General features: G+C 35.9%; 1 protein-coding gene across 1 annotated transcript in view; it reads right to left on the bottom strand.

Moving 5' to 3' along the window:
- Window positions 1-12,751, bottom strand: part of atp11a (ATPase phospholipid transporting 11A) — a gene marked incomplete at its 5' end in the record, with an annotated part of 37,177 nt that overhangs the window by 16,948 nt on the left and 7,478 nt on the right. The window contains 10 exon segments of the mRNA XM_073842571.1: window positions 581-708; window positions 841-900; window positions 1,203-1,348; window positions 1,468-1,570; window positions 3,752-3,932; window positions 4,017-4,268; window positions 8,706-8,887; window positions 10,622-10,675; window positions 10,677-10,726; window positions 11,235-11,257. Of these exon segments, the coding sequence (XP_073698672.1) occupies window positions 581-708; window positions 841-900; window positions 1,203-1,348; window positions 1,468-1,570; window positions 3,752-3,932; window positions 4,017-4,268; window positions 8,706-8,887; window positions 10,622-10,675; window positions 10,677-10,726; window positions 11,235-11,257 (1,179 nt within the window).

The raw sequence follows: 12,751 nt of genomic DNA, 5'->3' as shown, positions 1-12,751 counted from the left end.
GACATCTTTTTCAAGTTTCCAACTCTGACTTTGAACCAATTCTGTAGAATGGCCCATATATATATAAAACACTTGAAAAAATATGATGTATTTGATCTAAACAGATGTTTTCTGACACATACAAAAATATTCTAACTCTAAACACACACTATCACTATTTCAAAAGTGCTACTATGAAGTTTGTCTCAGGGCCAAGAAATCTCAGGATTAGAAATAATGAGCGTTTTGAATCTCAGCGAACCAACAGTCATGCAAAAAGGAGGCCAAGGTGAGTATAAATAGCCAGTGTGTAGACAGGGATTTATCAGCAGGTCTCACAGAGTGACCCAGAAATAGCATAGTGAACAGATAAACGTGCCGCTCCAAAATACCTCCCCTGTACACGTGATGGCATGCATAATACGTCATTTATCAGCCATAAATAAGTATATAATAACTTAAGCTTAAACCTAACTCCATATGGGGTTTTCATTTTGAGTTCTCACTGTTAAACCTATGCTTTAGGTTAAAACTATAATTATTGTCACATTCAGACCATAGGAGTAAGTAAGGGGGTTGTTCTTACCCAAACGTTCCTCACCTGTAAAGAGTAGGGTCCCGTTTGAGGATGTCCATGTTGATGTGCTGCTCCATCAGACTGTAGAGGAGGATGGGTAACGAGGTGAAGCTGATATTGTACAGGGTCAGATATGCTGTGTCATACAGTGGCTGCAGAGACACAAACAACAGTAAATCAATCGTTAAGTTCAGTTTAAGTGCACTTTCATGTTCCAGGTGTTAATTTCAAAGTCTATTTCAAATGTAGTTTGATAGTGATACCATTTTAAGGTATGCATTTACCTGCTGAGAGAAGCCACAGAAGAACTGATAGAGAAACTGAGGGAAAATGAAGCACACATTCTGTGGAGAGAAAACAGACCCTCAGTACCTGATGTACTAAACCCTTTAGGGGTTTGTGTGTGTGTGAATTGTGTTGGCTATAAATAGCGCCGCATTAGAGTTGCATTTTCAACAGGATTGTTTAGTGGTTTAGTCAGAACTCCTGGGAAAGAGTAGCATCCGCATATATTAAGCAACTTTTTTTTGTGTTTACAACCGCAGGCAATGTTGTTTGTGTTGTGTCAGCTAGCAATCAGCTATTTTGCTTGAGATTATCTTTTTTTTATTTTGTGTGTCTACACATTTTGTTTGTTTGAGTTCACCTTATAGAAGAAGTACTGGACCAGCTCAGCGATTCTGATGTAGTAGTAGTGTCCATGAACCAGCAGCATCTTCTTCAGGTGTTTGAACTTGGTAATTGCATAGTCACTGTTACGGGCCGCCTGACGCCCTTCTTTACCCATGATCCCTAGAGGCAGAATAATCAGTGAACAGGCATGTAAGATATTGCTGACATAGCAATATTGTTAATCGGAGATAAGAATAACTTTTAAAATGATTTATTTTTGTATGCAAGCATGAAATCACCTATGCCCACGTGAGCTTCCAGAATCATGCTGACATCATTGGCTCCGTCCCCGATGGCGAGCGTGATGGGGTGTTCTTTTGATGCTTTTATCAGCTTAACAATCTGAAAGAACAGTTTCATTTCCACAGGTCAAATCAGAACAACTGAGAGATTAAATTATTAATCAGTTTTTGGCTGTTGATGTGACTGAGGCAATGGGATAATATTCTATCTATCCTTTCTCATATGTGACCCTGGACCACAAAACCAGTCATAAGGGTACATTTTTTGAGATTTTTTAAAAGATGAATAAATAAGCCTTCCATTGATGTATGGATGATGTATGATGTATTTTGTTAGGATAGGACATTATTTGGCCGAAATACAACTATTTGAAAATCTAAAATCTGAGGGTGTTGATATTGAGAAAAATCACCTTTAAAGTTGTCCAAATGAAAATCTTAGCAATGCATATTACTAATCAAAGGTTAATATATTTATGGTAGGAAATTTACAAAATATCTTTATGGAACATGATCTTTACTTAATATCCTAATTATTTAATGAAAAAAGAAAAATCTATCATTTTGACCAATTCAATGTATTTTTAGCTATTGCTACAAATATACCTGTGCTATTTAAGACTGGTTTTGTGGTCCAGGGTCACATATGAAGCGACTAAAATATCAAATTGCGTGGGATTTTACTGTTCGTTCCACATCAATAATTGTCTTGCAATGCTTTGAGTTCTCTCACTTCTTGACTTTACAGTCTCTGGTTTTCCCACCAGCCCCAAAGAGTGACTGACAGGTTTAGCATGCAGTAAATGAGAAACAGAAAGAGACCAGAGTCTCTTTTGATTGTGCCGAGTAACTCACAGACTAAGAGATTACAATAAGGGAACGAGGACAAGCTTTCTCTGGGAGGTGGCTTTGTTTGTGTGGGTCAGGTTTTATCAAATGTCCCCAAATAGAGACCAAGACCTTAAATCACCCTTAGTCAATGGAACCCAAAAGGAAAATGGCTAGTTCACCCAAAAATTTAAATTCTGTCATTAATTACTCACGTTCATGTTGTTCCAAACCTGTAAGACCTTGGTTCATCTTTGGAACACAAATTAAGATATTTTAGACAAATTTCCTGAGAGAGAGCTGTCTGACCCTGCATTGACAGTGTGGTACTCTCATGAACATGTGTTGAAAACTGACACAGAAGAGAAGAAATTGTTGAATAAAATTGTTATTTTTTATTTTTTTGCAAGTATTCTCATAGCTTCATAACATTATGATTGAATCACTGATGTCACATGGACTGTTTTAGCCGTGTCCTTACTACCTTTCTGGGTCTTGAATGTGTCAGTTGTGTTGCTGTCTATGCAGGGTCAGAAACCTCTCAGATTTCATCAAAAATCTTTTAATTTGTGTTCTGAAGATGAACAAAGGTCTCATAGGTTTGGAACGACATATAGGTGAGAAATTAATGACAGAATTAACGATTGCTTTAATACACATGCTAAATAACGTTTTAATGAAATTGTAAAATAAACAAAAAAAATTTCAGTTCCAGTTTTTTCAGAGCCAAACCTTTGAACAGTATTACTGTATATACACTACCAGTCAAAAGTTTTTGAACAGTAAGATTTTTAAGTCTTTTTTTAAAGACGTCTCTTCTGCTCACCAAGCCTACATTTATTTGATCCAAAGTACAGCAAAAACATATTTTTTGTGTTTTCTATTTAAATATATTTTAAAACATAATTTATTCCTATGATTTCAAAGCTGAATTTTTAGCTTCATTACTCCAGTCACATGATCCTTCAGAAATCATTGCTACTCATTGCTACACAAAAATGTAATAATAATTATAACTATTTTGCAAATGTCTTCATCATCACTTTAAATAAAACTATTATCTCTTTATAATTTCTTCCCCCCACCCCACAAAAAAATATACTGACTCCAAGCTTTTGAATGGTATAGTCTATAATGTTACAAAAGCTTTTTATTTCATATAAATGCTGATCTTTGGATCTTTCTATTCATCAAAAAATCCTGAAAAAAGTACTCAACTGTTTTAAATAATGATAACAATAAATGCTTCTTGCACAGTAAATCAGCATATTAGAATGATTTCTGAAGAATCATGTGACACTGAAGATTGAAGTAATGATTCTGAAAATCAGAGGAATAAATTACATTTTAAAATGTATTCAAATAGAAAACAGTTATTTTAAATAGTAAAAATATTTCACAATTTTATTGTTTAACTTTTGACTGGTAGTGTACTCTTTGAGTGCTGTAGTACCTGTGCTTTTTGTAAGGGTGCCATGCGACAGCAGAGCACAGCGCTGCAGTTCCTGCAGATCTCCAGGAAAATCTCCTTGTAGTTCCCTCCGTTGCTGGTTCCATCCTGTGTCGGCTTCAGTACAGCTGACAGTGTCGCCCCATCGATTATCAGACCATAGTCATGGTAATCACCTGAGAGCCTGTGGGGATCAACACGAATGTGTGAAAGTGTCTCCATGATTGAGCATCTATGTAAGCATGTAAACGTATTCTACTGCACCTACCCTGAGAAAGTGTCCCTGGTCATGCTGCCATGCTGTCTCAGGACAGTTCTGCTCAGATCGAACAGCACGTCGTGGAGACTCTGTTCCTCTGTCCGTTTGGTTGTCAGTTCCAAGATCTGTGTATTGCGATGGAACAACTTGCTAGCATAGCATGTGGCTGCTGCCGTCTCCATTTTGTCCCCTGTGAGGACCCAAACCTTCATACCAGCCTTGTGCAGGGACTCAATTGTGTCGGCCGCTTTATCCTGCAGCCTGAAAGATAAAATGACAACCAAGGAGATTTTAAAAGCATGTACAGTTAACATAATATCGGTATAATTAACCAGTGTTTGGAATTTTAAATTAACTGTTTTTATCGGCATATCAAAATGATTTCTGAACAATCATGTGAAAAAAATGTTTATATATTAAAAACAAATAAAAAGTTACTGATATAACTATTTCTGATCAAATAAATGCAGCCTTGGTGAGCACAAACAACAACGTCAGATATACAAAGTGACAATTACGCAGTTGTTGCTTTGACAGCCCAATTGTCTCAATTGTATAGTAGCAGCAGCAAGATTTGGCATAGTGTATAGCAATCCTGTGTGCTTTATTCTTTGCGCAGTGCTGGAGTGAAAGTTAATGGACAGTGCTCTGCATGGCTCGGTGGCGGGGAGGTCTTATACCGCAGTGTGATGTCTCAGCCCACTTCACTCAGTAATTAAGCAGCCCAGCGGTCAGGATTCACAGTGCCACTGCTGCCAGATAATTAAGACTCCACCCCCCACTGCACCTCACTCACAGCCCAGCCACGCAGGAAGTGACATTCTCACAAAGACTCCCGGGAAGAAACCGCAAGACGTTCCACTACACTACCTATTAAACATTCTAATAACATGAATTGCTCTTAACCACATTCCACTGAAGCTAAACAAATTCCCCAGTTAAGCAACATTCTAGTTGAGTCATGACATTCCTTCTGACTTCCCCAACATTCTATTTGGCTTCGTATTTTAAAATCTTGGCTTAAGTTGACATGAAGTCAGATTTTACGTATATGGTTTCTTAAATATACTTTCTTGGCCTTATTGTGCATGATTAATGTGCTTTATTAGGGAAAAACGGTCTTCATTATAACATGCTCTGCCTCAGAACTGACTTTTCTCTGCCAAGTGGGCAGGGAGAAAAAAATGTAAACCATTTGCCATTTTGCTATTAAATATGGAAGCCCATTTCCACCACTGAAAAAAATATTAATGTGACTTTTTATCTTAAATTTCTGACATATTTCTCAGAATTACATGATACAAATTTAACCTTAAGACCTTTTTCTCAATTAAGATTTAAACTCGCAAATGCTAGTTATAGTTATAATTACGTGACATAAACTCACAATTCGGACTTTTTTCTTCAGAATTGCGTCACATAAACGCACAATTGCTAGTTATAAAGTCAGAATTGCAAAACAAAGTCACAATTATGACTGTTTTTCTCAGAATTATACAATACAAACTCAAACTTCTTCAGAATTGATACAAACTCGCAAATTATAAAGTCAGAATTGCAAAACAGTCACAATTTTGACTCTTTGGAGTTTATATCCAGTATTCAATTCTGAGTTTATATCTTGCAAATCTGACTTTTTTTCCTCAAAATTGTGTAATACAAATTCAAACTTCCGACTTTTTTCTCAGAATTGATATAAACTTGCAATTGCAAGTTATAAATTAAATTGCATGATATAAACTTATTTGTGAGAAATAACTTCAGAATTATGAGGTATAAACTCGTTTATTTCGCAATTGTGACTTTTCAGAATATAACTCTAATTATGAGGAAGAAAAGTCAGAAATGTGACTTTATAACGCAGTTGCGAGTTAATTGTGAGAATTGTGAGATGTGAACTCTGTTCTTCTGAGAACATATCAGTCTTTTATCTCCTCTTAAAATTAGACTTTAGTCTTTGCAATTGTGAGTTTATCTCACATTTCTGAGGAAAAAAGTCAGAATTGTGAGAAAAAAGTCAGAATTGGGAGATATAAACTCGCTAATGTGAGAAAAAAATCAGAATTGCGAGTTTTTCTCTCTTAATTCTGATGCTATTTCTCGCAAATAAGTGGCTTCCATAATTTAAGGCATCATAGTAAGCTGCTGTTAGCAAATGGAGCCTCTCTAAAATCTTGGCAATAGTTGACACCAATTTAACAGTAATTTAATGCAGAATAACTTTAATGTAACATTGATTATATCCTCTTTACAATCCACTGCAGACTTAACATTAAAGTCAGGCTCTATTCTGGCACATTTCTCTATGAATTCAAATTCCCAACATTTTAAAAAGTCCCACCCTTCTTTTTTCTAGTTGCATATCCTGCTGCACTCAGAAACACAACCCTTAAGGGTCCAGTGACATGGAATTTTGTGGGCAAAATCCAGTAATATCTGCATTTCAAATCCAGTCACAACATGATCATGGATTTCGCAACGGGTTCAAGGTGGTCATGCAAATTTGTTAACAGAAAGCTGCTTGTATCATACATTGCTACACTACTGACAACAGACAATGGACCTTTTAGTCCACGAACTTTCGCCAATGTAACTGCACATTAATGTCGACTTGAGAGGGATAAAAAAAAAGCAATACAAACAGTCAACAATGCCCCTTATCAAATTAGCTCCCTGCATATTTGACTATAACACATGATCTTGAGTAACCTGTCTTGAAGACACAAACAGGCTGGTGCCTACAGGGCACTGATTGCATCTAATCAACACCGCCTGACAAAATAAGTTCCAGTCCAGTAATCACTATTTGTTTGCTCTGTCATATTCATTAAGGCCGCCAACATGGATTGATGTGTTTATTTATAACATTGGGTTGGATGGCCTCCATAAGTGCATAAGCCAAAACAGTAGTTCATCAGAACCGTGTCTGTCGGCCCCCGATTGATTCAAGAGGGGGTCTAATTACGTTAGCTGCTCATTATCAGGACACTGGAGCCTAACGGATGGACTCTATTGATTGCCTGTGCAATTAACGTTAACTCACACTGGTTCTGTCAGGGCCGTGGGTGCTCACGTGCGCTTCAAACGGATGCTGGACCTGTAACTCTTCCATCCAGTTGTAGGGCCCATCGGAACCCTGGCGTTCGGCCAGTTAACAATCTAATATTGCTAATGCACATCCATTCTCCGTTTTAGTTCAGAGAAATGCACCTTGTGTATTTAGGCAAATGCATAATGCACTTAATGGAAAGCGCAAGTTATTATTAACATGTTGATGTTTTTACGGCAACATGCAACTTGGAAAGCAATATCAGACTTGCTCAGAAATGCATCGGACGTCATGGTTTTATGTTTCCACACTATGGATTTTTTGATGCCGTAGTGGGCAGGACCTAGACAGAATAAGGCCCTAATTCTTAGTATTGAAGGATAATCTACATATTTACAGATGAATGACTTTAAAGGAGAAGTATAGTACCAGAACAAAATTGTATAATGTACTCACCCCCTTGTCATCCAAGATGTTCATGTCTTTTTTTCTTCAGTTGTAAAGAAATTATCTTTTTAGAGGCAAACATTTCAAAATTTTTCTTTATATAGTGAACTTCTATGGTGCCCCGAGTTTGAATTTCCAAAATGCAGTTTAAATGCAGCTTCAAACGATCCTAAATGCGGTTGTAAACGATCCCAGCCGAGGAAGAAGGGTTTTATCTAGCAAAATTATCTGTTTTTTTTTTTTTTATTATAATTTATATACTTTTTAACCTTAAACGCTAATCTTGTCTTGCTCTGCCTGAACACTGTTTTTCCGGTTCAAGACAGTTAGGGTATGTCAAAAAATTCCCATCTCATTTTCTCCCCAAACTTCAAAATCATCCTACATTGCTGTTTTACCTTCGTTTGTTAAGGGTGTTTGATCTTCTTTGTATGTTCACTTTGCAAACACAGGGTCAGCACTTCTGCAGTGATGTAGGATGATTTTGAAATGATTTTTGAAGTTGAGGGAGAAAATACAATAGTTTTATAGTTTTATCAACATACCCTAACTGCCTTGAACTGGAAAAAAAAAAACAGAGTTCAGGCAGAGCAAGACAAGGTGAGCGTTTGAGGTTAAAAAGTATATAAATTGTAATAAAAAAATTTGTTTTGCTAGACAAGACCCTTCTTCCTCTGCTGGGATCTTTTACAACCGCATTTAAGAAGCTGCATTTAAACTGCATTTTGGAAGTTCAAACTCGGGGCACCATGGAAGTCCACTATATGGAGAAAATCCTGAAATGTTTTCCTCAAAAAACATAATTTCTTTACGACTGAAGAAAGAAAGACATGAACATTTCGGATGACAAGGGGGTGAGTACATACTGGATAACAATACTATGAAATTTTTATATGACATTTTCCCCATTTCCATTGGTAGTCTTAGACATTTTTATCCCACTGTATCTACTGTACATTTAAGATCTTTTCCAAACTTAGTGGCAGAGTGATTTGCATATGCTTATTGGATTTGACTAGGGATTGTGAACATGAAATAGTTTGGATTCCACTCTGTCAGCTTTTGCCAAGATTTTAACTTTGAAATCAAGTTTGATTCACTTCAGTTGAGGAATTTTTAAACAAGTCAATCAAACTTAGATGGTATTTGTGGTATTTGGTAAGTGTTAATCAGGTTGACTGATTCAGGTGGCAGTGACTAACCTATCTTCCACAGCCGTGGCTCCAAGGAGGATGAAATCCTTTTCGATGACATCATAAGCTTCAGCCAGTTTCTTGTCGCGCTCCTGCAGAGCTAGTTGGGCGCTGTTGAGGAGACGGCATGTTTCCTCATACTCCTCGTGAGTCAGCTTCTTATAAGCCACGCAAAGAGTCCGTAAGCCCTCCTACAGAGGAAAGATTTGAAACAAGTGTCAGCTTAGCCAGCCCGGTCCATTCATTTACAACTCAAGAATTCATTCTGTCTTGAAAACATCATTAATCTTGGATAAAACTTAACATAGGTTTAACTCCAAATAAACATAATATAAAGGAAAAGAACAATACCTATGCCAAGAAAAATGATAATGTTGGCATTATTTATTCATCTTCGTTTTGTTTTAAACCTGTGACTTTCTTTCTTCAGTGGTACAGCAAATCATATTTTAAAGAAAAGCATGCTAACTGTTCTGTCGCAAAGACGAGCACAGAACACTATTTAGAGTCCCAGCCTCGGAGGAGACAAGAGAGCAGTGGATTTATTGATTTATTTACTGGTTATTACGCCGCTGTCACAAATATCTAATATAAACATGCAATTTCTTTCCCAGCAGTTTACCTTCACAGACATAACCGACTGATTTTGTAACTTGTGTGGTTTTTAACAGAACCTTGTGTGTATTTGACAGTTTAAGCGCAATAAGACATGAAAGAGAACTAAGTTTAGTACTGTCAAATGCCATGTGACAGCCGCTTTGTGTGTGTGTGCTTTGAATATGTGCACTTAGAAAACCCTATATCAGAAGTATAAACTAATATATGTGATATTTACGCATGATTTTAGTGTGAAAAACACAATAATCAAAACCAGATATTTTCTGCAGAATATGTTCAAGCTGTAAATGCCCAGCTCTATTCTGGAAAATGGCATTTTTATTTAAAAAGACATGCACAAAAATGGTGTGTTTCTGCTTCCACTTAAAATAGGCATTTTCAAAATGATATAATAAATTATCTGTGGGGTTCTGATATTCTATGTCAAATGTTCCTTTTTATGCACACAAATGTTTCTTCTTTGCCATCCCTTGGGCACTGTCTGCTTTTGTTGTATCTAAAAGAGCAGTGTGAACATTTTGCAAAACATCTTATTTTGTGTTCCATGTAAAAAAGAAAGACATACTTGTTTAAAACAACATGGGAGTGAGTAAATAATGTCACAATTATGTTGGTAAATTGATCCTTTGAAATCAAAATTATGAAATAACAAAAATGCTCTAGTAGTAATCTTGAAAACAAAGATTCAATTCTGTACAGAAACCTTTTCTCTATGGCTACCAGACTCATGAATCAGCACAGATGCCATTGCAACCAAACCCCTTTCTAAAGTGATGTCACTCCTGACCCAGATCTGTGAGTAACACAATGAAGTAACTTGGAGCTGTGTTAATCTATGACATTAGATCCATTCCTAATGCCCAGGACTGTAGTTATATTACATTTCTGCAAATGATTTCATATATTTGTCAAGTTTAAGATAATTACATTCACTCGATTATAAACAGCCAAAAGTACAAATTACTTCTGGGTGCTACAGAGACATTAAACTAATAACAGCTGTTTATAATACTCATCCCTCTTATGAAAGCTAATGAGACCAGCGTTGGGCCGCTGTGTGAACACAAATAGAAAGACAATAGACACATTGTCTTTGGTTTCTGCTTTTCTCTTTCATTTTCAGTGATGTTTAGGTACTTTCCTCTTTCAGCTCTCTTGATGTTCACGCTAAACAAAAGTTGCACAAGCAAACACATTCAGCAGGAGCTTTTTTTTTTCCATCAAGATCTAGTAAGGTGCTTTTGTGGCTTATAAATAGCTCGGCTAAAATAAGAAAGAAGATGAAGATGTTTCCGATTTCTGCTCACCACAGCGTTGTGCTCTACTCGCGCTCTGACCTGCTCCACCTTCCCAGAAACCACCCGTGGGGAAAATAGAAGAATCCGCACCTTTACAGAACAAATAGTACTCTCCTAGAACAAAACAAACAATTATCAACACAAATAAACTGTTAACTGTTATAAAGAAGAAACTGTACAACCACCAGTATGTCATGCTTTTAACACATTTATAATCGGTAAAGCAATATTTTTATGCAATTTATGCATTAAATCACCTGTGATACCGTAGGTAATCACAGCGTGCCGATATACAGTCATATACCACATCTACATGTGTTATATTGCATTTATACAACAGTTCGATGGCATGAGTGTGTAAATACATAAGAAACAACAACGGAGTGTGTTTAAAAAACATATTTTGTGCAAAACTACTTCCTTTTGCCATGGATTCAAATCTCAGTTTGACAGTTTAACAGCTGAAGCCAAGCCTCTGTTACTAATTCCAAAACGTCACTTTACAAATAGCAACGAAGGAACGTTGAGTTGCTTCACTGAAAACTTACGGTATTACTGTATTAAAAGCTCACTATATTAAGTGTAGTACAGAGAGAGAGATTAACTAATTGATTGCGATTACCTGCATCTAATACAGCATTCATTCTTTATATTTACGATGAAACAGTTTGAAATAGTTTACACCTATTTGCCTTTTGAGGTTTTATATTTTTTATTTTGTTGCTGAAATATATTATACGAAAGTCAAAAGAGTCACAAACGTTTCATGTTGACTTTAAATTAGCACATTAGTTATGCTGTCAGGCTCTCAATGTATTCAAGAATATCCTAATTGCTTTTTGTATTAGAAGATAAGCTATCAGGCCAATTGTATGTGACTGAATGTATTCAGGAATCATACAGATGTCTAAATCGAGTTCTCATTTGTATGCTAGTAGCACATTGACCCACTTGCATTAACTTGCCCATCCAATTGGGCACACATGGTGACTCAGAGACTTTCAGTGGAATGTGTATCCGTCACTTGCAGTTCCAGAATGAGTGTGCATGTGTGTGTATACCCAGCTATGCTTTGAGGACAAAATTATCCCCAGGCAAATCCCTTTGGGGATGTTCTCAGACGGGAAAATCATTCATAAACAAAGTGAATAATTAGAGCTGCCAATCTCTAAAATTGTAATCAGTTTATTATATAACATGCCGATTATTCAAATCAATCAAAGTTAATTGCACATATCAATATTTGCAGAGATCATTCAAAGACATTATATTATTGTGTCAGAGTAAAGCACTGAATATATATTCTAAAGTTACAGAGGTCAAAAGTTTATATTCCCCTTTCAGAATCTGCAAAATGTTAATTATTTTACCAAAATAAGAGGGATCATACAAAATGCATGTTATTGTTTATTTAGTACTGACCTGAATAAGATATTTCACATAAAAGATGTTTACATATAGTCCACAAGAGAAAATAATAGTTGAATCTATAAAAATTGCCCTGTTCAAAAGTTTACATCTCCTTGATTCTTAATACTGTGTAAAAAGTATTATGCAAATACATTAGTAGTATGCATTTGAACCCTTTCCAACAATGACTGAATGAGATCCATCTTTTTTACACTGAGGACAACTGAGGGGACTCATATGCAACTATTATAGAAGGTTAAAACGCTCACTGATGCTCCAGAAAAAAAAACGATGCATTAGGAGCTGGGGGTGTAAACTTTTGAACAAAATAGAGATGTGTAGATATTTCTTATTTTGCCTAATTATCATATTTTTTTATTTAGTACTTCCCTTCAGAGGCTACAAAAGATATTTACATGTTTCCCAGAATACAAAATAAGTTACATTTACCCTGATTTTCAAATTCAAAAAGTTTTCACCCAGGCTCTTAATGCATGCATTTTGTATGACCCACTTATTTTGGTTAAATAATTAATATTTTGCAGATTCTGAAAGGAGGATGCAAACTTTTGACCTCAGCTGTACCTTATAAGTTAATATATATATATGACCAGTATGTAAATGACCAGTATGTAAATTGCATTTATTTATTGAGGTTAGTGAGTTATGTTTAATGAAATGAAAAAAAAAAAAAAAAAAAAAAAAAAAAATATATATATATATATATAT

Source organism: Garra rufa, chromosome 6 (assembly GCF_049309525.1).
Source record: "Garra rufa chromosome 6, GarRuf1.0, whole genome shotgun sequence".
NCBI lineage: Eukaryota > Metazoa > Chordata > Actinopteri > Cypriniformes > Cyprinidae > Garra > Garra rufa.
The sequence above is the reverse complement of the archived record's forward strand: the minus strand, read 5'-3'. Positions and strand labels throughout refer to the sequence as shown.